Source organism: Mycetomoellerius zeteki, unplaced genomic scaffold (genome assembly GCF_001594055.1).
Source record: "Mycetomoellerius zeteki isolate Tzet28-1 unplaced genomic scaffold, Tzet1.0 scaffold96, whole genome shotgun sequence".
Classification (NCBI taxonomy): domain Eukaryota; kingdom Metazoa; phylum Arthropoda; class Insecta; order Hymenoptera; family Formicidae; genus Mycetomoellerius; species Mycetomoellerius zeteki.
In genome coordinates, this window is record NW_017257999.1 from 1270972 (window position 1) to 1293933 (window position 22962).

Sequence of the window (22962 nt, forward strand, 5' to 3'; positions counted from 1 at the left end):
TTTGATTGTCGTGTGACAAGGAGAATCACGATTCAATAAGACTTTCTGAGAGCACGGCAAACTTCGAACATCGAATTAATCAATCGCGAATTCTTTCTTTATGGTTAAATTTGTTATAACTTTATTAAAATCGAATATTCGAAAATTGATTTGATTTTTTAGTTTAAATAAAAAATATTTTGTATAAATCACGCAGTGACTGTCAATATGAAAGAAATAAAATAAATCTCTTGACAAATTACAGCAAATATGTGTCAATTTATCTATATTTGTGTGAATAGAGATATATTGGTCAAATCGGAACATATTTCGTTTTACTACAATATATTTCACACTAGAATATACGTTATTTTTAACTTTTTTCAAATGCTGCAGCTAATACTTCGGAAAGTATTTTTGGCGGTATACATCGTTCCAGTCGTGCATTTAATAACCATTTTTCGCTCCACAGTGGTAATGAATTCATGGTCAGTGATAAAGCGACTTCTCGACTTGGCAGTCCAAACTCCAAACCCGCGGAGTAAAACGCCACGCTTAATATCAAGCTGTCGTGACGGCGGCGTTACATCTCGCGCGTGGCGCGTTATTAAATCGCAGCGCAGTGGGGAGATACACAGGAGCGGCCCATACGTCGTCGACTGGTCGCACATGATAAATCGAGATCTCGCACGCTGCTCGTATCTCACTGTCTTTCCGCGCCATACGTTCAGAAATATTCCAACCTGCCGTTGCAATGAATACCAGACACTTGCGCTTTATTCAACCTCGGTCATCTGTTGACGATCGCGACTGCACGCGACGCAGCTGCATCATCGCGCATGCACGCGAGATATGATGCACGCTCGCCAGATTTCATGTTCATCGGCGCGTGTACCAGGATAGAGGCCATTAGCTTTATGACGGAACGACCTACACCGCATTGACTGGCTGTTTATATCCTCGCTCGAAGTGAGGCTCGATATCGCCGATTTCGACCATTATGAAGAATTTAGTATCGTATTAGACTACGAAGAACTATTTTGCTAAAGTATCTAAAAATTTAGCTAGATATAAATTTGAAAATAATTTTGCTGAATTATCAAAATAATTACGTAGGAATCTTAAACGTGATAAAGAGTGCTGCATAAAGTTTTGACATTCTTACAACCAGTTTGCCATTTTCTATTATTATTTTGATGGTTCAAACAAAATTATTTTCTGTATTTAGCTCAATTTTTTTATACTTGAAACCGTCTTTTCCATGTATTACACTAAGAAAAATGTTTTGATTAAATTAACAAAATGTACTAACAAGAATGGCATTTTTGTAATCGTAACAGAAATTCTGTGTTTAGTCTTACCAAAATGCCACTCTTGTTGATACGTTTTGTTGTAATTTAATTGAAACATTTTTCTCATTATACAACTTGAATGTAAAAACAGATTTGTTTAATGATTCATATTTCCTGAGTCATTCGGAAATCGTGAGAAAATTTATTACGAGTTATATGGGTACAATGCGTAGTGTAAGTTAAGCCTCTTTGTCTTACGCTCGATTACGCGTCAGGTACAATTGCTCGTACTTACAATTTTGCCGCAAAATAGTCCCGCATCGTAAACTTCGCTTATAGTCAACTGTTATAGTTACTTGCAACTACCGCGATTGCCGGAACTCCGCAGTTCCATTCCACCGTCGTCGTCTTCCACTCTCGACGATAACACATAGATTCGAATGGGTTTTCAAATTGAACAACAATCAGCCGTACTGTGGCTGACATTTCTCAAAAGTACTGTACACGCATTTACGAAGATTGAAAACGGCTAAATGCGATCAATCGACCAAAATCTTTATATATTTTTTAGATGCAAAATAACGAAAAAATCATCATACAATCGCGAACTTTTTGTCTCGCAAAAGTAAAAAATTTCACGGATATGCTTTAATTGTCAGATTTTAATTTTTTTCATAGAGGATAATATTATTATAAAGAAAATTGTTTTTTTTTTGTGACTATGTAATACATATCTTCCAAAAATCGCACTGCAAAATTGGTATAACTTTTCTGGAAAATTCAAAAAATTTTCAATCAATATCTCGATATTGCTTTCGCGATGATTATATTTCAAATTCGTACAAAATGCATCGAGATATTTTCAATAAAAGAATCATTAAAATAGATAAATTTCGATCATCAAGTGAATTCATCAGAGAATGCAATGCGGTCTTTCAACTTTTAACCCCTGAAGCACATTAATCTTGAACACAGAAAGTCTTGAACTACTCGGAAGCGCTTCTTATTTCTTAAATGAGACCATGACATTTAGAAATTGTCGGAGAGTCCTTTTTCGAAGACCATTGAGGAACCCTTTTATGTGGATATCTTTGAACGGTATTCTCGAGTAAGCGAGCTGCCACTAAATGATATTGCACTCTACTTGTACTATGCTTGCAATTCACGATATGAACTTTATTTGACGCTATATTACATATACTGTCTAGTGTTAAAACAAAAATGTACGTTACGCGTACTAGAGTGATGTATAGTTCCACTCTGCTGTAAAAGGATAGCAGCTGAGAGACAGGGAAATCAAACGCTATTTACAAACTGCAGCGAATTGTAATCCACCGGTTTCGAACGCTAGAGTAGAACTCTCGAAGTTACAAAACAATTTATTGACTTATTCGTTCGTCGACCTTTTGACGCGGATCGCGTGCGGCCGCATAACCGCAACGCGAAAACGTGCGAATGCACACGCGCGCGCGCGGGGATGAAATCCAATCCACACCAGAGGAATGACGGGGAAAGCGGCCAGGGATGCATCTCGCTTTGAGACAGGAAGCTGCGTAACAGGCACGAGCTTGGTGTTAACAATGCACTTCGCCCGGGCCCAGCTATATCCGGTCACGTGCCGCTGCGTGATTTCCTTTCATCAGCTTACAAAGCTTGCGGGAACGGGTGGAATAACAGGAGAACCGACAAGCGTAGCCACGGAGCTCGTCACGACAGCTTTACCGTGACATACTCTACGTTGCGAGTAACACTCATCAAGGAAGCACTTGTTTCTTTATTCACTATTAATAGAAATCATATCCGTATGTTCAGTATACAAACTAGTGTTAAAATGTACATAGGTAGATACACGGTGTTCGGCACATGTAAATTTTCTGCATAGGTTAACACTAATAAAATTTAATTAAATTACGATTAAACTTTATTACTGAAATTAAACGTGCTTTAAATGATCGGCATCCGAAAGATTCGGTTACGTGAAATGTTTTTATATAATACGCGGAACGAACGGTTTTGCTAAAATATATAAAAATTAAGCCAAATACAGATCTGGAAATAATTATATGTAGGATGCTCAAGTATGGTAATGCTGAAAAAAGTTTCGACATTCTATAAGCTACCAGCTTGATTGACTAACATCATTATTTTTCAGATTTGTATCTAGCTAAATTTGTAGATATTTTACAAAAATCATTATTTTCCATGTAAAATAAGTTATCTAAGACAAATTATTTTTATTTTACTTATAATATTACAGCCATGATGAAAAGTATTAAACATTTTGTTAATCATTATTTAACATTTTAACTCAAAATTGATTTATGACATTCGCTGTAAATTAGCCTTTATTTTAAGAACCGTTTAAATTTATATATTTTATTTTAAGAATCCTTTAAATTTATATAATGTTAGTAACCAAGAGAAAACAGTATATTATAGGTAAAAGAATTGCAGATAAATGAAAAATATAGATACTTAATACTGGTTATACAGGAAAAGGTGATAATGTGGGCTGCTAATGTGAGCCCCACTTAAAATTCTGTTATAATTAATATTATCTTTTGCAAGAAGTTTTTAATTTGTTCTTAGATAGGTATCGAAGTTATGAATTGTGAAACAATTGCCGCTATGATTAGCACGACCTTTTTTGTTGATAACTGATGTTTATTTATTACGAGGCATATCACAGTTTTTTCGTACGATTTTCATTGTCAAATTTAATGTGTTTTAAAGTTCGTAAGTAACAAGTTTATATCCTTAATTAGTTATTAAAGTTCTTCTATTTTGAGAAGATAAGTAAAAAGTAAGCTAGAATAATCATATTTTCACTGGGACATAATTAAATGTAAATTTTGTCACTATTTCTATATTGAATTTCCTAATAAGTAGGCAATGTGGGCCTCAGAATTTTGAACGAAAAACATTCCAAGGCGTTGTCGTTCGTTAAAAATTTTGTGGTTATCATTTTTAAATGAATTTAAGAAGTCTCTAGAAGTATGGAAGCAGGGAAGAAGTGTTCATGTAAACATTCACGAGAACAAGATCAATGCAAGAGTATTGTTAGAAAAACGTACTCATAAAAAGAAACTTCTGAAACTTTTTTAATAATATCTTAATATACATTCAGAATTTTCTATGAATTCAAACTATTTGGACTTTATGGGAAAGTTCAAATAGAAATCAGATTTTGTAAAAATATAAGGGAGGGGATCACTTCACCATTACATTCAGATAGTTACTTCATAATGTCTTTTTTTATCTATAAAACAATTTTTCCCATTTTATGAATTGTCTCAATCATTTCAAGTGTGTTTTTATATTAAACATAGATTAATAAATTATCATTTGTGTGTGCGATATCATTGACTTGAATATAACTGAAAAATAAGAAATTACACATAAAAACAAAAGGGAGGCCCACATTACTACCTTTTTTTTTTATAAGTTAGCAGAAGTATCTGAGGTAACTTTTTTAAGAAGATAAATGCTCGTACTTTCTACCGAGTATTTTCAGTTACACCCCGTGTATCGCGCTAGATGCAGTAAAGGTTAACGTCCTAAATCTCCGGCCTATATTGCGGTCGCCGGGCGGCGGTTGCCTGCTCGATCGATGGACCTATAAACCTATCGTATCCCACTGGCACTTTGGAAAAAGGTTGTGTAATTCACGTAGCACCCAACCTTGTGATCACAAAATGTATTTCAGCCTCGTCATGGCGAAATCGAACGCTTTTTTTTACCTCGCTTCCGTTTGTACGACGTGTCCCGTTTGCCACGAGAGTTATCAATTAAGAACGTTACGCGTTATTTCAATTTTAAAATATTTCATCTTTGGCACGCGAACAAGAATATCCATTACGAAAAATTTCAAGCGGATTCTGGTAATAGTGATTCAAGTACGAGGAATGAAAGCAGGACCTCCCCTATTATACGCTTGACATCGATATCGCATTAAGCGCAGAAATGGAACATAGAACGTTCCGGATATTCGCACGGCAAGACTGGTATTCCCCGTGGCTTGCACGGAGTATTGCTCAAAGGCGGGATTAAATATCTCCTTATAATCAACTTAATCACAGATAAACATCACAGCGACGAGCTGCAGTCATAAATACAAGTTTTACTTCGGAACTGCCAATCAGTATGGATTACATCTATTTATACGTAATACCGGCTCGTCGTGAATGAAGCTTAGTACGCCGACAATTGTAATCTAGATCGATGTCCTGGGCGTCGTGAAATTCAGTGCTTGGAGTTAATTGCATGACCCACCCGTGACGGGTGCTCGTGCGTTACGTGTTACGTCGCATCGATCGCTCTGCTTTGGCTAAATGACGAGAAGGTAAGACCGTTGCTCCCGAGTAAGAAAGCTAGCATATTAGGATATACATAAGACACAAATACAGATGTAATAACTAGGTGCGAATAAAGCAGAGGCACACATACGCTTCTGTCATGTGCTCTCGATAGGCTCGTGCAAGTAAATCCGAGTATTACGAAAGCTCAAATCGCTATCTGAAAGATGATACGTGACATAGTTATACTATATATTATCAAGAAAATGCGTTTATTTAAGCAATATGATGAACTGAAAACATAATACAGGGGAACTTGATTCATAATTATAGATGCTTATATCAGCTTTCGGAGTTCCGTTGTCCGAATACTATACGAGTTCTTGGCATGATATATATTCTCGTTTCCTCACGCAAAGAGCACGGGATTACGCCCTAAGCGCGTAATTAGTGCACGGGGCAAGGAAGTATCATTACGAGGGAAGTCGAACACCGCGACAAGAGAATACCTCGTGGCAACTTGGTTTTGCTCGTTAATACTGATCATTAATATTCGTCACTAATGCTTTTACGACTCTTATATACAATGTTTCCCTTACGACGCGATAACGACATATTTTAATTACTGGAAAATTGTGTGCGTCGAATGCAGCACGTGAATAAATCTGTTTATTGCACGAACCATTTTTTTTATTTGAAAATAAAAAGCTACTTATATTGGAGTTATACACCGAGAGAAATATTTTAATATGTCAATCATAATCTTATTGGTATGTGACTAATAAAAATTTTCTACTTTTTCATTTAAAAATGATGTTCTTCTCTAATCAAATATTTGGTGATTCTAACCTTGGTAATTTTAACTTTGGTTGGAATAGTCAAATTTTAGTTAGGATAACACTTTTTTTTAATGAAAAAGTAAGAAAATTTTTATTAGTCATGTCAACAAAATGAATGGTTATACCTACCAAACATTTCTTTACATATAGAAATTATATCAGAGCTGTAATAAAAAATAAAAACTATTATTTAATCTATCACAGTGTTTGATTCTTTCAAATCTATTTGGAATTAAAATCTTTTATACTGCTAGCGTAGTAACATATTAATTCGAAATATGAAAATGTCATATATAGATGTGTATACATATATACGTATATGTATATAAACACGTAATTACAGGCAGCATAATATATCACTAAGAACTTTTGATGAGCAATGCGCTTCAAAAGTTTACTAAAGTTCGCTCGTTAACATCATCTGATAATATTCCCGATAATATCGGTTAAAATATTAATACAACTTCCAAAATGTTTCAGAACACATTTATGAATACTGTTGCTATAATTAATTTTTGTTTCAAACATCACATTCAATCATATTCATTTAAGATATAAAACGTTGAAGCATGACGGAGATCAAGATTTCTTTGTTTAAATATTTAAAACAAAATATATCGTTCTTGGAAAATAAAAATTCATCCAGACTATAATAACTCTTGCTGTAGACAAGGGGATTCTTCTTTTATATTGTCAGAAAACAAGTTATTTCACTAAACAAGTATATGCAAAATTACGCGCATATGCAATATATTTCAGGAATCTGCAAATTGTTGCATTCGAGTGCCTCTATTTCTCACACGCGCATTACATCGCTCTCTCTAGATTTCGCATGAGCGGTGATGGTACGAGCTGCAGGGACAACGGTACGTCCCACGAGGGCGTAATTACAGCATAGTAGCTGTATATACATCGTATAGGAAGGAGGAGAAACACGGTGTGAAAAGAGATGCACTCCATTGCCGGCGGGGAGTTATTATGGCGACTTAAGGGAGAAAAGATGGGTACGGCACGACGAAAAGAGAGAGAGAGAGAGAGAGAGAGAGAGAGAGAGAGAGAGAGAGAGAGAGAGAGAGAGAGAGAGACGTATATATGTGCGCGCGTATATGTAGATAACATATACATATATATTCCGTAAAATAACGACCTCATTATCAGCTACCGGCTGGGTTGCCGGGCATGGCTGGTATTAAACCTCCTAATATTTATGCGTGCTTTTATTAAGCCCCATATTCAATGGTCTCAGCACCCCAACACGTCGCGCTCTTTCGTTTCTCGCTACTTTCCAAAGGTCCTTGTTATCGCTTTATCGTTAAGCGCCGCGAGATATCTTTAACGGCCAAATTTCTCCTTTTTACGGCCTATTAAAGCGCCTGAATAATACGGTGTCCGTAAAGAAAGCGCGATCTATTTTCTCTAATGACGATCGAGATATGACGCGAGAAATTCAGGTCTCCATGTCGCGATTGACTCCACTGTGCACTGTCGTTCCACCATTCACTTTATGCTAACGAGAATTTTACTTGTCAACACTTGTCACTGTTAATTAAAATTTTCTGAATATTATTACATTCGAACTAGAGTCTGAAACGTTGTTAAAGCGTCGCGTAAATAAACAAGATAAATTAAATTCTAAAATTGTTTAAAATATAAAAAATTGCAAAGTACAATACCGCTCATTAATTTCAATACACTTCCAGATTTATTGATTTCTCTATAAAGAATGAACGTTGATATTAGATACGTTTTGTATAGAAAGGAATCCATCTGTTATTTTGAACGCTTTCAGTACTTGCATGCATCGCACACACACATTTATATATTTTTTATATAAAAATCCTTGAAAAGGATCCCTGTTTTCGAAGAAACGGAACTAACAACCGAATAGTGTTTGTTCCTTGAAAATAAACAAAATAGATGCGCGCAATGTCACGAGATGCTTGTAGCGATATCAAATACATGCCCAGTATTATTTTGAAACCGATTCGTCAACATACACAATACACAGTGAAAGAACTTTTGTGAAAACATGTAAAGTGGTCACACGAATGGCTCTCAGGAAGGCGTTGTCAATCGAAAAGCGATCTGCCATAGTCAGAGAAAGTGTTTATAGCAGGTAAATCTGTTCTGTGTAAAACACACGTATCACGTTCATCTTTTACAAAAAAATCAATGAGGGGGGGGGGGAGATTGAAATTAATGAGCGGTGTACTTTACAATTTCTAATATTAAAAAATTTTAGAATTTAATTTATCTTATTTCAATTTGTCATTAGGGAGAATCACGTTCATCCTTTATAAAAAAATCAACGACTCTGGGGGTGTATTGAAATTAATGAACGGTAGTATTTCGCCGACAGTTTGATTAAGAAAAGATTTATAGTGTTACAATTTAAAGTACGACACTTTCATGAACATAAAAAATATCTTATAATTACGACAACATTGAATATAATACCCATCATCGAAAATGCCATGAAAAATTCCTCTATCAGTTTAAATATGGAAACGATCCACGCGAATTCAAACGAATAAGAGATTTGATCGACAAGATGCTTACGCGTAATTTCGTTTTGCCATCGTAGTTAGAACAGTTAAATAATAGCACCGATGATACGAATGGAGCAATATCACAAATATTACATCCTTCCAACGGTCGTGGAACACTTTGTGGCGAAGAAACGATATTTCATCCCCCATCCAGTCCAGTTGCTTGAAACTGTCGCCTTTCACGTCCCGCGATAAAACTGTTACCGCGTCCTTCTAAGAGAGCGTCATTGACATCGTACGATAACCTCCGGTGCTATCCGACGAAATTAGTTTCAACGACAGTATCCGCGTTGCCCACACTGCTTGTCGTGTGTAAAGCCGTGTACTCTCGCCGGTACTATCGACGTGTCGCTGCCTCAGGGGGAGAAAATGTGGTCGTTCGATAGCCGAGTTATGTCCGGGAACATGAAGTTACACCAAGAATCCCATTTCGGCTATCGCTTCTGTAAGTATTAGATAACCGAAATGCTCGCGAGTCCATTTATAGCTATTTGTTGAAGCTATTACTTGTACATTGTCCATTCAATGCTCTGATATCACTCGTTTGAAAGTTGAAACGCGGTTAAGATGTGTATCAAGAAATTCTCTTTTTATTATTTTATTTTACTTTGCTTTTAACATGCATAACCTTTAACTTACTTACGATAATCGATATTATGAACTATCGTTTATTGTAAGCGATAATAGAATGTAGAGAAGTTTTCGAGCGTATCTAACGGCTATTATGTGTATAAACGATTCGCTTGAGTTTAGTAAAATACTTTTTATTATACATAGATATGCACTTTATATTTTCCGCAGACGATAAAACTGAAGTGTTTTATACTCGTTATATATTTAACGAGATATCTGCAATAAAAACAAATTAATATGTAGCATACATTATATTCAGAGAAAAAAATCGTATGAGTAACTGTAAATTTGTAATTAAATAACGCCTAGCCTCAACTATATATTATAAAGTTCTAACAAGAACAATAAATTATATAAACTAAGAAAATATAGTAATATTGACCAACTACAAATTATTAATATTAATACATTTTCTTAGTTCACTTAATTTAGTTATTGTTCTTATTAAAACTTTATAATGTATACTTATAAATTTTTATATGCATAGATGACTTCTAGGACTTTTAAGGTTACCGAATTTTGGTACAGAACTAAAAAATGTACTGTCAAAATGCATCTTTCATTTATTTTTATCTTCGAAGTCCGAATCCAATACTGCGGTTTTTTTTGTATGCCTTAGTGAAAAGATTTTAAATGTATTTTTTAGAGTTACCTCAATGATTAATTAATTACTACGATTAATTAGTTATTTTTAGAGCGTTGCAATAAACTAAATTAAAGTAAAATTAAATTAAATTATGATATAATGTACTTTAGTTTAAAAAAAGTGTTTGTCTAAACTGGAAAAATATAATTATGTCTTATTTTTGTGAGGTCCAAGTATTTAATGTTGAGGCGCTATTTCACTATCAATTAATAGTATTCAAATATTGTTGACGTAACTTATTTTTATTGAGTACTAGATTAGTAGCTATTACTCTGTAAAACTAGTTTTACCAATGTTTCTAAAAAAGTAATTGCCACAACTATTTTTTTTCTCTCTCAGTATATGTACAATATATATTAGAGATCATGGTTTTGAACGCGTATTACACTGTTAAATCTATAATGTCAAATTTAACTTAACGTGAATCGTCACTGCTTCTACTCAATTATATCGTTATTTTATACTAAAACAATAGTTATATTTGACACTACAGTGTCAATTTAACACGATATAGTGTCAAATTTAACTATCGTTTTGGTAAAAAATAATTATATATTTAGTAGGAGCAGTGGCGACTCACGTTAAGTTAAATATGAGAGACTATAAATTTAACAGTGTAGAGATACACGTGTAATTAATATATCCATGTTTCAATCTGTGTAATTTTTAGTACACGGGTACTGAAATACGAGTATCGAAATGCATCACGTGTATCGAAACACACGGTTTGAAATGCATATATCCGTGTATTTCAATATACAGTTACACAAAATTGAAATGTACGGGTTCACTTGTAACGTATTCATATTTTATTTCGTGATTATTAATGTATAACAAGATATCCACATAGTTAAATATATTTACGCAATTTAAATTTAAATATCAAAATATATTCTGTACTTCATATCTTAGACTGTAATCCGATAATTAACGCCAATACTGAAAATTTGTAGTATATATGTAATGTGAACTATTTTTCAATATTGGGGCAGTGACTATTGTGTACTGTTACTGACGACATTAACGTTTAAAGACAATAAAATTTTTAAAAATTAATAAAAATATTTAATAAAATCTGATTTGAAAATTACTTTCTAATTCCTTAGAAATAAGTATATATTTAAAAATAAAAATATTAATATATGGAAGATTTACCAGATATAAGTTTAATATAAAAAAAGCTTGCTATAAGACTATTTAGAAAAACTTTTAAGTTTTAAGATTGAATTTCACAATTAATATTGATTATTAAATAACGTAGTTTTTAAATTTAATATCTTACTCTAATATTACAAAAAAGTAATGAAAAAAGTAACGAATCGTTGTTTTCTAAGAAACGATAACACATTACTTTTATGAAGTAATATTCCTAATTCTGTACGTATACCCTGGTGTATAATACTATATGTATATAAAATACAAATGCATGTAGAAGCATGTAGTCCTTTAGCAAACACTCGCAGGAAGACGATAAGCTTTCGTAAAAGAGCAGACTTCTATTCTGAAAGCTTTCCAATTCGCCTTTCGTTCCAGATCGACAAATGCAACGGACGTTTCTAAACCTTCTCACTATCATGAGACGGAATCTTTAATACGATTAAAAGTATAGAAATCGTAGTTACTTTATAGGGAACGAAGAACTCCCAATTCTAATCAATTTCCTAATGAAATCTAGTCTAAAAATAGAATAATACGACATTGAAACGTTTGAGAAGGAATTTGATCACACTGGACTTACTGTTTGCTTGATTTTAAAAGAAATTATCACGAGAATTTAAGATAATAATACCAATGAAATTAATTTTAAAAATATTTCCTTTGTACGTAGTTTTGTGAAAAGAAAGAGAAGAGAAATAAGTCTACCATCGTACTTTTTCCGGATACGATAGAAAAATATTTTAAAGTAAGCTTTTTAAAACAAATGTTTTCGTTTCATTAAGCAAAAATTACAAAAGTAGTAAGAATTTCATGCTGCAAAATTAAATCGGTTTTGTCATATATGTTTTCTTTTAATAACATTTATAAGATGTTCTCATCCCGTTTTTAAAATCCAACAATATAGAGGATTACTTTTGGATATTGCCTAGAAAACGGATGCATCAGTTATTCTTTTTAAACGCAAAAATTGATAAAAGCTACTGGTCATGCGAATATTTTCCTCTCAAATAAAAAATTAAAAAAATATCCACACTAACTCAACTATTATTTTTGGAGCATGGAATTGGAAACACACGCGATATAACTTGGACTATTGCTTTTGTACACGCATTGTAAATATTTGATGCAATTAAAAACAGGGGAATCTAAAACTTTTACTGCAACAATCTAAAATCACGGGGAAAAACTCGCTCGCAAAATTGACATTGGAATCACTTTAGAAATATATATCGGCTGGCAAAATATCATTTTCACCGAAACTACTTTAAAAAATTGAATCTAGTACGGTATTGATGATTTAATTTATGGAATTACTAATATGGTTCAGATTTAACTCGTGTGGAAAAATTTTATAAAATTTCATGAAAAGCATATCGGACTAGAATTTGTGGCTCATGTTCTTTTAATTTATATATTATATTATAAAATAACAAAGAAAAAAGCGAAAAACAGAGAGAATCGATTATATTCTTCTGTCTCGAAGGTGCAGGTGTTTGTATCCGCGTTAAAATCCAGACAAATGGCCATAATCCACGCGCCAGTGGCAATAATGTTTGGAGCGATAAGTGCCCGTGTTATCGAGAACAAAATTCACGTTATTAATATCCGAGAATAAGAAAGAAAGAGAAAGCTAGATCGAGAGAAACATTGAACACATCCGCTCACAAATGCCTGCTGCGTGACTACCGAAAATCAAACTAAGTTTGATAGAGTTATCGAACGTGATATATACATATATATGTATGTGTATCTATTTGTATATAATATATATATATATGAGTATATATGTATATATATACATGTTCATTGCTTCACAGAAATAGGATACGTGCTTTGAATCCGCAATGCGCAGACCGGAATGTTTTCCTCTCCCTGTTTTCCTTCCATTTTCTTATGAGAGAGAGAGAGAGAGAGAGAGAGAGAGAGAGAGAGAGAGAGAGACAGTGCGGCACTCATAGGAAATACGAAGGAAAGTTAAATCTTCCGATTCGACATGGTTTCACGAATTCTTTTTGCATCAGACCGCGATATCGATACAATGATCACGGAATATATCGAGTATAGTCGAAAGAAAGAGATCCCCGCAAAAAAATCTATCCATTTATCACCCTACCAACAAGTTCCTCTCTTGACAGAGCAGCTCCAATGTTTGTTGCTGCAGATTTCCAAGCTTCTTCTTGTACGATCATTATTACATTCCACCTATAAATTACGTACGCACCTAATCTAATGCGAAATCTCTTATCACGTTTTCTTCCCGATTAGGAGGTTGTACGTGCAAAAGATACCTTACAGCGTAGCAATTGCGCGAAGTTTCGATGGTGTTTGTCACGTATTTCAACAACGTGAGATCAACAGCGGTGGATTATTGGAAACACGATGTCGCGTTTTCGTCGCCAAGCGCACTCTAGCTCTACAATAGCGATATCTTTGACCTGGTTGGTATTGGCAAGGCGAATGGACACCGTCGCTTTGCGGTCAAACCGAAGCGATCAAGTTAGGTGCCAATAGTTATAGTCGTGTCGCACCATACAATTCTGCAACACGATTGAGCCATATTATTTCATGAGTTTGCGAGAATTATTTTACCATACCTTACGATTTTAATTTTTTGAAACATTCATATTTTTATTCGTTAATATTAATCTTAAGAAACGTCATATTTTATATCTACTCTATGTGCTAGCTTCATTTTTATGCTTAAATTCCAACCATTATTGTCGAACTATAGGTATTATACGCTATGAAACTTCTAACAAGTTTATTTTTTCTCTAATTAGTATGCAGTTTAAAAAATTTAGCATATATTTAACGTACAACGTTAATGTATACTGAAAAAGTTAAAAATGCATTTTTTAGATACTTACTTTGAAGAGATTACGTACTCAACTGAAATATAACACGAAACGACTTAACTCTAATTCTATTTTAATTCAATTAAGTCAATCTGAATTTTTGACACATACTCGTATATGAAAAAGTATAATTAATTTAACATATGACTGCATAAAAAATGTACAACTACTTGTGATGTTAGTTTTGAATGATAAACGATCTCATTAATTTTGGGAAGAAGTTGGAAATTATTTTTGCAGTATATAATTATTGATCGACTAAACAATTTGCATTACTAACTCGAAAACAATACTAATTAATAAGTGAAAACAAACAAGCTGCTAATGTAACGCGCACTGTAATACGAGATTTTCGCGCTCATAACAATCAATTTCACTATTTATGAGAATAATTAATTTATACGATCATTCATAAATACCATTACACCAACGAATCTAATACCACGAATTTTAATTGATATTCAACCGAGTATGCCCGATCGACCTGGAGCAAAATAACGTTAAATTTATCAAGCTATTTTAAATTCAACGCGTTATTACCTTATACGCATTGTCCGTGCATTTTTTTAACAGCTGCACGTTCGTCACGATACTTCGTGCACAGCACGAATTTTTAATTGCGTATCATGTCGGACAGAGTGTCGTAAACGCATTCTGTCGGTTCAGCCACTGTCACGCAGTTGTCGCCTGGTCATAACTCGACATGTCACGGCCGCCAGTAGTTATGTCTGCGTATGGTCAAACGTGACATACGTTTGCATCCGCACCGTAGCGGTCTATCGTTAAGTCAAACGCCATCTTACGAAACAATATATCGGATACAATATTACACGCGCGTGTAGAAATGTTTGAACCGTGAATAAATGTTTATATGCCGCAAACAACCCGTACGTCGTCAATAAACGCGAAAGGGTAAATACACGCGAGAAATACAAATAAATTTCAAGAAAAATAGCATATCCCTGCAGCTATCGACCGTTCCGTTCAGAAAAATACACTATTTTCGGTCGATTTTTTTTTTTTAGATTTGTTCAAAAACGACGCGTTAAATATAACAAACGATGCCGCGCGGGATACTCTGATAGGGATTTACCACGCTGAGGTAAATGCCGAACTTCCGAAATGTTCGTCCGCTGACTATATCGTGTACCATATTCGGTTGAATGTGGCTGGCTTTTGGTGGCAGCTCTGGTAGTTTCCAAAACGCGACCAGCGGTAATGATCGACGGTATCAGTATAGATTTTCATCAAATCGGCCGAAGCGCGATACTATTCAGTCGGCCGTTCAGTCGTTCAGCCGTGGAATGCACCGTCGAAGGATTACTCTCTATTATCAGAGTGATGCATATTGCGACGTCATAAAATCGTACGGGAGAGAAGCACCCGTAGGTAATCGAGAACGCACTTTGCTGCGCTCATGTTCGACGCATATCATTATCCTATATGCACATTATAGCCCGCTAGGCAGAGTTATGAACAACTGCAAACATCCAACGCATCCACGGATTAATCCTGGACTAGCTCCTTCCGCAGCGCAGATTCAAATTTCTAACACAGCGAAATGCGAAGAGGTAGAAGCACTCGGATTTTTCGAAAGTTCACGCGGAAACCCGGCAACCTATTCCCGTTACTCAGCAACAATAAATTAATCCGGTTACAAGAAGGGAATAATCACGCGAATCCAAATAGAGAAAAAATTGTATTACGACGTGAGAGTGCGCACGGAGGAGGATATATATTGTATTCCCATCTCGGAAAACCAATTCTACGCAATTTTGATACAACGTTAAAAAACTGTGGTGTGTATTGTATTTTGTGTAGGATCAAGAACAACGATACGTTCTGGAATTTCACTTACGTCACGCGAAAGAGAAATACGAGATAAATATTTCGTAAAGTAAATTAGAAAGAAAAAATCATCACAAGGAATCTTACGGCATTTTTTAAATATTGAGATCTATATGATAACTATTCCATGTACAACATTTGACCTGAGAGGAGAGAGTAGATTAGATTCCTAGAATCGCGCGCGCGCGCACGGGATAGCAAGATAGATCTCGCTTGGTAAAAGTAAAACTATTTGCATCGCGGTATGTATACCGCTGTGACATACGAGAATGCACCTGAGAGAATATAAAATATTAGTGCGAGCTACTTCACTTCTCAATTTTATCCAATACGTTTCGTCTTTGAGAGCTGCGGGAATATGAGCCAAGCCATATTTCCGCGCAAACATGTACACTCATACACATATATGCAGTCCAGTTTTATTTTATTGCGCACGCGATGCTGGGACAGAATAAGACAGGACAGGACGTTTATTAATGCCAAAAATTTCGGTAGCATTCACGATTGCCGCGAGTACGAGTGATGCGAATCCGATCGATTACATCGGACGTAAAACTGGACTTCTAATCTGTTTTCTATATCCGTAACGCCGAGCTTCGTTACTCATGTCAGTTTTCAAGTAACTTCATCCACTTTTCGCTCCGATAAATAATTACTTTCTTTCCTAGATACGATGTCGATGTAATTGGCGAATCAACAGTGTATTCAATTATTGCTATTCAATTAGTACTATCTTGACGAGCAATTAAATATTCTCGAGAGTGGATGCATTTCTAAATGCCGTGCATTCTGTTGCGTTATTTTCTTTTTTTCTTGTAAGTATTCCACGCTTTAAAGTAAATTGCGGCGTTCGTTATCTCGCGGCTGTAAATAATAGATGCGATTGTAGATGGTATAGGTCATCGGGAGACGTTTTGACCCAGCGAGCGAATTTCGAGAACGACTATACACATTTGATGAAGGCGCGCCGTCGGAGATAAAAGCACCGGATGCTAACCGTACTTGCGCACATCGAAAGTTCGTTATGAATAATTCTGTTCGGTTCGTTTAGCGCTTTACCATTGTACGCGCGAGGTCAGTCAACTCAGCTGCAGCCCAGCCACGTAATTGACCTTGCAATTCGCGACTTTATTTTCTTTATTCATCTGCTTTTCACCCACTGACAGAAATGTTGCGATCGATTTCCACGTCGAGCTCTTCGGGTCGGTGCGTTGGGAAACCTGATATCCTAGATCAAGTGTTACTGTTTGAACGTAGATGTGCATCAAAACTGTTGTAACAACGAATATCTGGAACAGTTCGATAGTGGATTTACAGTCGTTGACAAAATACAAAATAAATCCACAAGTACACCAGAAAATGGAAGACACACAACGATTTACTACGAGAATTACCGCGAATGCTTGAAAAGCGAAACCAACAATAATCTCATATAATGCATTGTTTACTGACTCGTATTTGTAAAAAACTTACTGATATTATGGCGTTATTAATATATTGATATTTTTGATATTTTTACGTACGATGTCATGGCAGTTAAATAATATTTTTATGCGATTCCGAATCTACAGTAGTAATGTTTAAAAAATAAGAAATATCTTTGAGAAAATTGTATTGATATTCGACTGAAGATTCGAAAGGGATTGCCATTCGACAATACGCGTTTTCGTCGTCGACGATGGTATGTTTTTCAGATGATATGATCGTTTCAGGATGGTCCAGCCTCCGCCTTGCCGTTGACCCAGACTCTGTCGAACATTTATGGCCGCAGATCGGCCAGTCCCGATGTTCCAGGCTCCAATCTAGACGAAACTCAGGTTCGTAAACGTACAAATTTTGCGAAAATAAATTACAGATTTTTAAAAAACATTTGCTCTCGCGACTTATACTGTCATTGCAAATTAAAACTTGTTCTATGAGAACTGAAAAAAAAATCTTACAACGATCGTCATAACACGATATTAACGAATATATTTAGTTTTAATTTTTCTCTCCAATAAAATATTGAAAAATGTATTCTTTCTACTTTGTGTGTGAAACATTATATTATGGTAATTCAAAGGTTATTAAATTTAATCAATAATTGATTTATTATTATTATTATCTACAATCGTTTCTTATATTTCGTGGAATTCATGTGAATGTGTCGATCGATGCATGCGAAGTAAAAAATGGTTCAATCATTGTTCGTACTTGACGTATAGTTTGGTAATGATATTGTTCGTAGGGTTGCGATGGTAAGTCCATTTTCTATAGCTGAATATGCCTGGGAAGATCCCTGGCTTACCAACTTGTTCGTTCGAAATATTTGCGGCAGCACAACCTAGAATTCTATTCATAGTCTCAAACCATCTCCCGAGATCTCGTCGATAACGAAATTTTCAAGATTACATTTAGATTCCCTATCTGTGTCTCCCATCATTTTATGCTTCATCGAATGTTAAACAAGAATAAAATGAAATAGAACGGGGAATCCGAACTTGTCTGAAAAAATATGTTTGTGCCTGAGAAATTAATTTTGGAAATAATTTCTCTCGTAAGAATTTTTTCACTTTCTTTATGAAGCATTCATAATCATCAAATTGAAAAAACTAAATAACAATTATAACAATATATTTGTAAATTGATAAAAATTAAAATAATCTCTCCCAGCTTATCTCTTCAGCTAATTTCTGTAATAATTATTTGTATTTAAGGCATAATTAATTTTAGGTTTATCCAAATGAGCTTTTATATTACTAGTCAAGAGAGAGGAATTTCTGATCTTACGTGATATAAGACTTACACGATATACCTTGCAACTGATTTTAAGTAAATCTCAGCCAAGTATACTTAGACTCTAAAGCATCTGTTATCAGTTCTGATCATTGGAGATATTGAAGGTGCATCTCTTACACATCTCTCTTTATTCCAGGCAGAATATAAAATGATATCGATAACAATATTATGTTCGCTTGTGATGAACTTTGAAATGAATCAGCAGCATGTAATGTTTTAACGTTGAAAGTGTTGAAACATGATATATATTTGCAACGCCAATGTAATATGAAAGGGCTATTTCGAAAAATTTTATTACTGTACGCCCGGAACTTGGTGTATATTTACAAACATCACGATACGCGATGCATCATTGAAAAATCGACGCCTACCGCATTTTTATCATCACTTAAATCTATCCGACATGTACCATAGTTTCTGCTGTACTTGTCCATTTGAGTAGCATCCGGCGATCGAACGGTATTTTTAGCATGGAAATAAAAGCGTCGATTTAATGCACATCTTTTGTGCCTCGGCATTTCGCGGAAATCGGAATGAATATGCAGTTCGTGCGAACATAAATCTCGATGAATACTCGATGGATTGCGTTTTCATCGGTGCCATCAACAATTTTCACAACTAGCACAAATTTATTTCATCGGCTACTTTTCATCAGAAATTCTTCTATGTTATGTAGATATATATTTATCGACAAGAATTATAGGTTTGTAAATCGTTCTTTTTTCTCAAGCAAAATTTAATTCCAATTAACTTTTGCGATTACATTCAATAACTAGGATGTAAAATTTAAATTATACGTATTAAGACAACTAGATTTTGCTGGAGTATATATAATATATCGTCTAATTAAATTCAACGGTGCAATTAATGCTCATGCTAATTATTCTTATACATATAATTAATCAGAGTTGAGAACGTAACTTTATAAAAATAACGCGTTACCGTTACTATTACTTTTTATACAAAATAACTCGTTACTAATTTTACAAAGTACGATAACGCATTACTGTTATCGTTACTTAGAAAGTAATGATTCGTTTCTTTTTTGTAATGTTAAATAAAGTAAAATATTTGATTAAAAAATTATATTATTTAATAATATAATTAATATTATTAATTACAACAATAATTAAAAATTAAAATCCTAAACTAGTCTTTACCAAACTTTTTTTTATATTAATATTTTTACTTTTTAATATATGCTTTAGGAATTTAGATTGTAATTTACAAACGCATATTTAAAAAATTTTTATTAAGCATTGTTTTAAATATCAATGTCGTTATTTAAGTGTATTTCAGTGTTCAATACTGAAAATTTAGGTCATGTTACATAATACAAATTTTCAATATTTGTAATGATGACTGTCAGAATAAAGCCTAACAATAAGATATAAAGTGTTAAACATTTTTTTAGTATTAAAATTTAAATAAAATGTTTTTAACCAATTAAAAATAATGCGTTCTAATAAAGATAATAAGAAATTAAAGTAACGATAAGAAGCAGCAGCTAAATTCATTACTGTAAAAATGTAACGACATTATCATATAAACAGGAAAAAATAACGATTGTTACTGAAAAAAAGTAACAATAAAAATAATGACGTTACAAGTAATGCATTAGGGGAGACCGGAGCCCGTTGTCACAGTTTTGATTAGTGAGTTTTAGAAAAAAGTGGATGCCTGATTTTGAATATTATATATGTTATACTATATCTACATCCTTTAGGAATTAAAAAAACATATTACTCGTGAGTTCATCGTATCGTAAAAATAAGTTATTTAATTTTAAATGAAGCTGCGAAAATGTGACAATTAACCCCGTGTTCTGAGTTGATTGTCACACATTCTAAGATTGGCAGTAGCATATTTGTTATGGATAATACATATAAAAAATACAATTTTTATTTTAATATCAGTTCTATATTTTGAGAAATAATAGTAATTATGGTATTATATATATATATATATATATTACAAATAAAATAATTATTTTAATTATAAAATATATAATTTGTTTTTGTACCATAGTTTCTATATGAAAAACATATATGGTATATCTACATGAAATATAATATATTTGTAAGTATATTCTCTAAAAATGTGTTCTCTGAAGATATTAAAATTAATTGTCACCTAACCTCATCTCATTTTGATCAATCTACCCCTCATAACCATTTTTAATAAAAAAGATTGTATTATCACAAACTTTGTCAGCATAATGATTAATTAATTGCAAAGATCTTCTAAGACATATCATTTTCTATGAATATACATACAAGGATATCGCGATTAATAATGCCAAAAACTTGTCAGACAACAAAATAGGTGATGACAAAATTTACTTATCAACTTAATTTTCTTAAAAATCGTTATAAATAATATATACAATGCTTGTGGCGCAAATCATTTTACAAAACAAATTAATATTATATCAGCAATCTACAGTCAAAAAAAGAGATTTTTCTGCCATGTCCTGTTTGAGTTATAAGCATTTTGACAATCAACCCTTTATGACAACCAGCCCCGGTCTCCCCTACTTTTTAATTCTGTAACATAACCACCCTTTTGTTTTATTTAATATATTACTAATTATATTAATATAAGCCATGATATAGATACCCAAGTACACTGTTAAATTTAACGCTATAGATTTAACAGTATATCGCTTTTTCGTTACCGTTAAAGAAGTAAACATGTACTTAAAGTTTAACATGAAAAGAGCATTCATCGGCTTGATTTCTTAGTAAAGATGATAAGAAGTTTACCTTGGTTAACTATAAACATAAAAATTAATTCGTTTTAACGTCACCTGCAGACTGCAATTTTCTGCAGTGCTGTTCCTCGTCCTTTCGCCGTCGTTATGGTGCAAGATCTTACCGCGCAATTCTTCGCTTCGTTTCAGAAATACGATCGCGCGGTTTTCGATTATCTCATGTTCTTCCTATCAAGTCCAAGGTTTCCTAGAGCTGCGAGTCGGTGCATTGTGCCCCGGCATTGTACTCGTAATGGACATCCGATTCGCAGAATAAAATGAGTCTACGAGGCCATTTTGTGAAAAGACCGACACGATAGACGACTGTGCGTGACGGTTAATTAACCCGCGCAAAGGTATTTCGCGTATTATTACGTTCACGAATAACTCCAGAATAAATTTCGATATGTGAAGCGAATAATAAATCGAACAAACGCAATCGCTACTCGCCGACCTGTTTCAGCTTCGCGGTTCCATAATTTACCGAGACTAAGCGTTAATTGGTGAACCAAATTAACCATTATTTGCTGCAACCAACGACGCACCAATAACCGCAATATCCTAGCTTGTAAACCAAACCGAAAATCAGCGTGTCGTCATTATTGATGCCGTTTTGCAGTCCGTATATTTACGGACGGAATACGGCGAAATGCTTGAAACAGACTGGGCCCGAGGCGGTTACGTTATGATACATTCCGTTTGATTTGGGTAACCTGATTAACTTCCTGCGTGTTGATGCTGAGGTTGGTTTAATCCATTAATGATCGAAACGTCGATACCGTCTGCCGTTGCACGACACGCGGAAAAATATCCATTAATGGAATTTTATTATTGATCGCTATTTAACCAGCTTCTAGAACGCTCGTCACTGTTTTTGTTATTTTTTAATTAACTCGTTAGAAAATAGAGAGCGCAGTATATATTTCGTCAGACGAATGTCTCTATTTGAATTAGATCGAAATTATTTGCGTACTTGTTAAACATAAATTAGTTAATGGAATTTAATAAGTGATGCAATATATACTAATTGTTTTGAGATGAAATTCATTTTGTAGAAAAATACACTTTAAAACTTGAGCTAAAAAAAATGATTCCACAATGCAATTCCGAGGAACTAGTCGAAGATTCTGACATTCGTGGTGCACATGAAGTTTAATTAAGCGAGAGTTTAATTTGACTGGACGTAAATTCGCATGCGGACCCAATTTCTTCGGGCATTGATCTCGGACCATCGCTATCATCTGAGAATTACATTCCACATAACGTGGCCGTCGTGGCCACTCGACACTTAAACGCAAAATTAATGACAGTTGCCAGTTGAGAGTCACGAAATAAATG

General features: G+C 34.1%; 1 protein-coding gene across 9 annotated transcripts in view; it reads left to right on the forward strand.

The window, feature by feature from the left end:
• Positions 1–22962, forward strand: part of dlg1 (MAGUK family member discs large 1) — a 327809-nt gene that overhangs the window by 65215 nt on the left and 239632 nt on the right. For 8 of the 9 annotated variants that reach the window (XM_018460681.1, XM_018460682.1, XM_018460683.1 and 5 more), the window contains exon 3: positions 17807–17911. The exons of the other annotated variant lie outside the window; for it this stretch is intronic. In XM_018460681.1, coding sequence (XP_018316183.1) covers positions 17807–17911 — 105 coding nt within the window. The remainder of the gene's footprint in view (positions 1–17806; positions 17912–22962) is intronic. 9 annotated transcript variants of the gene reach the window in all.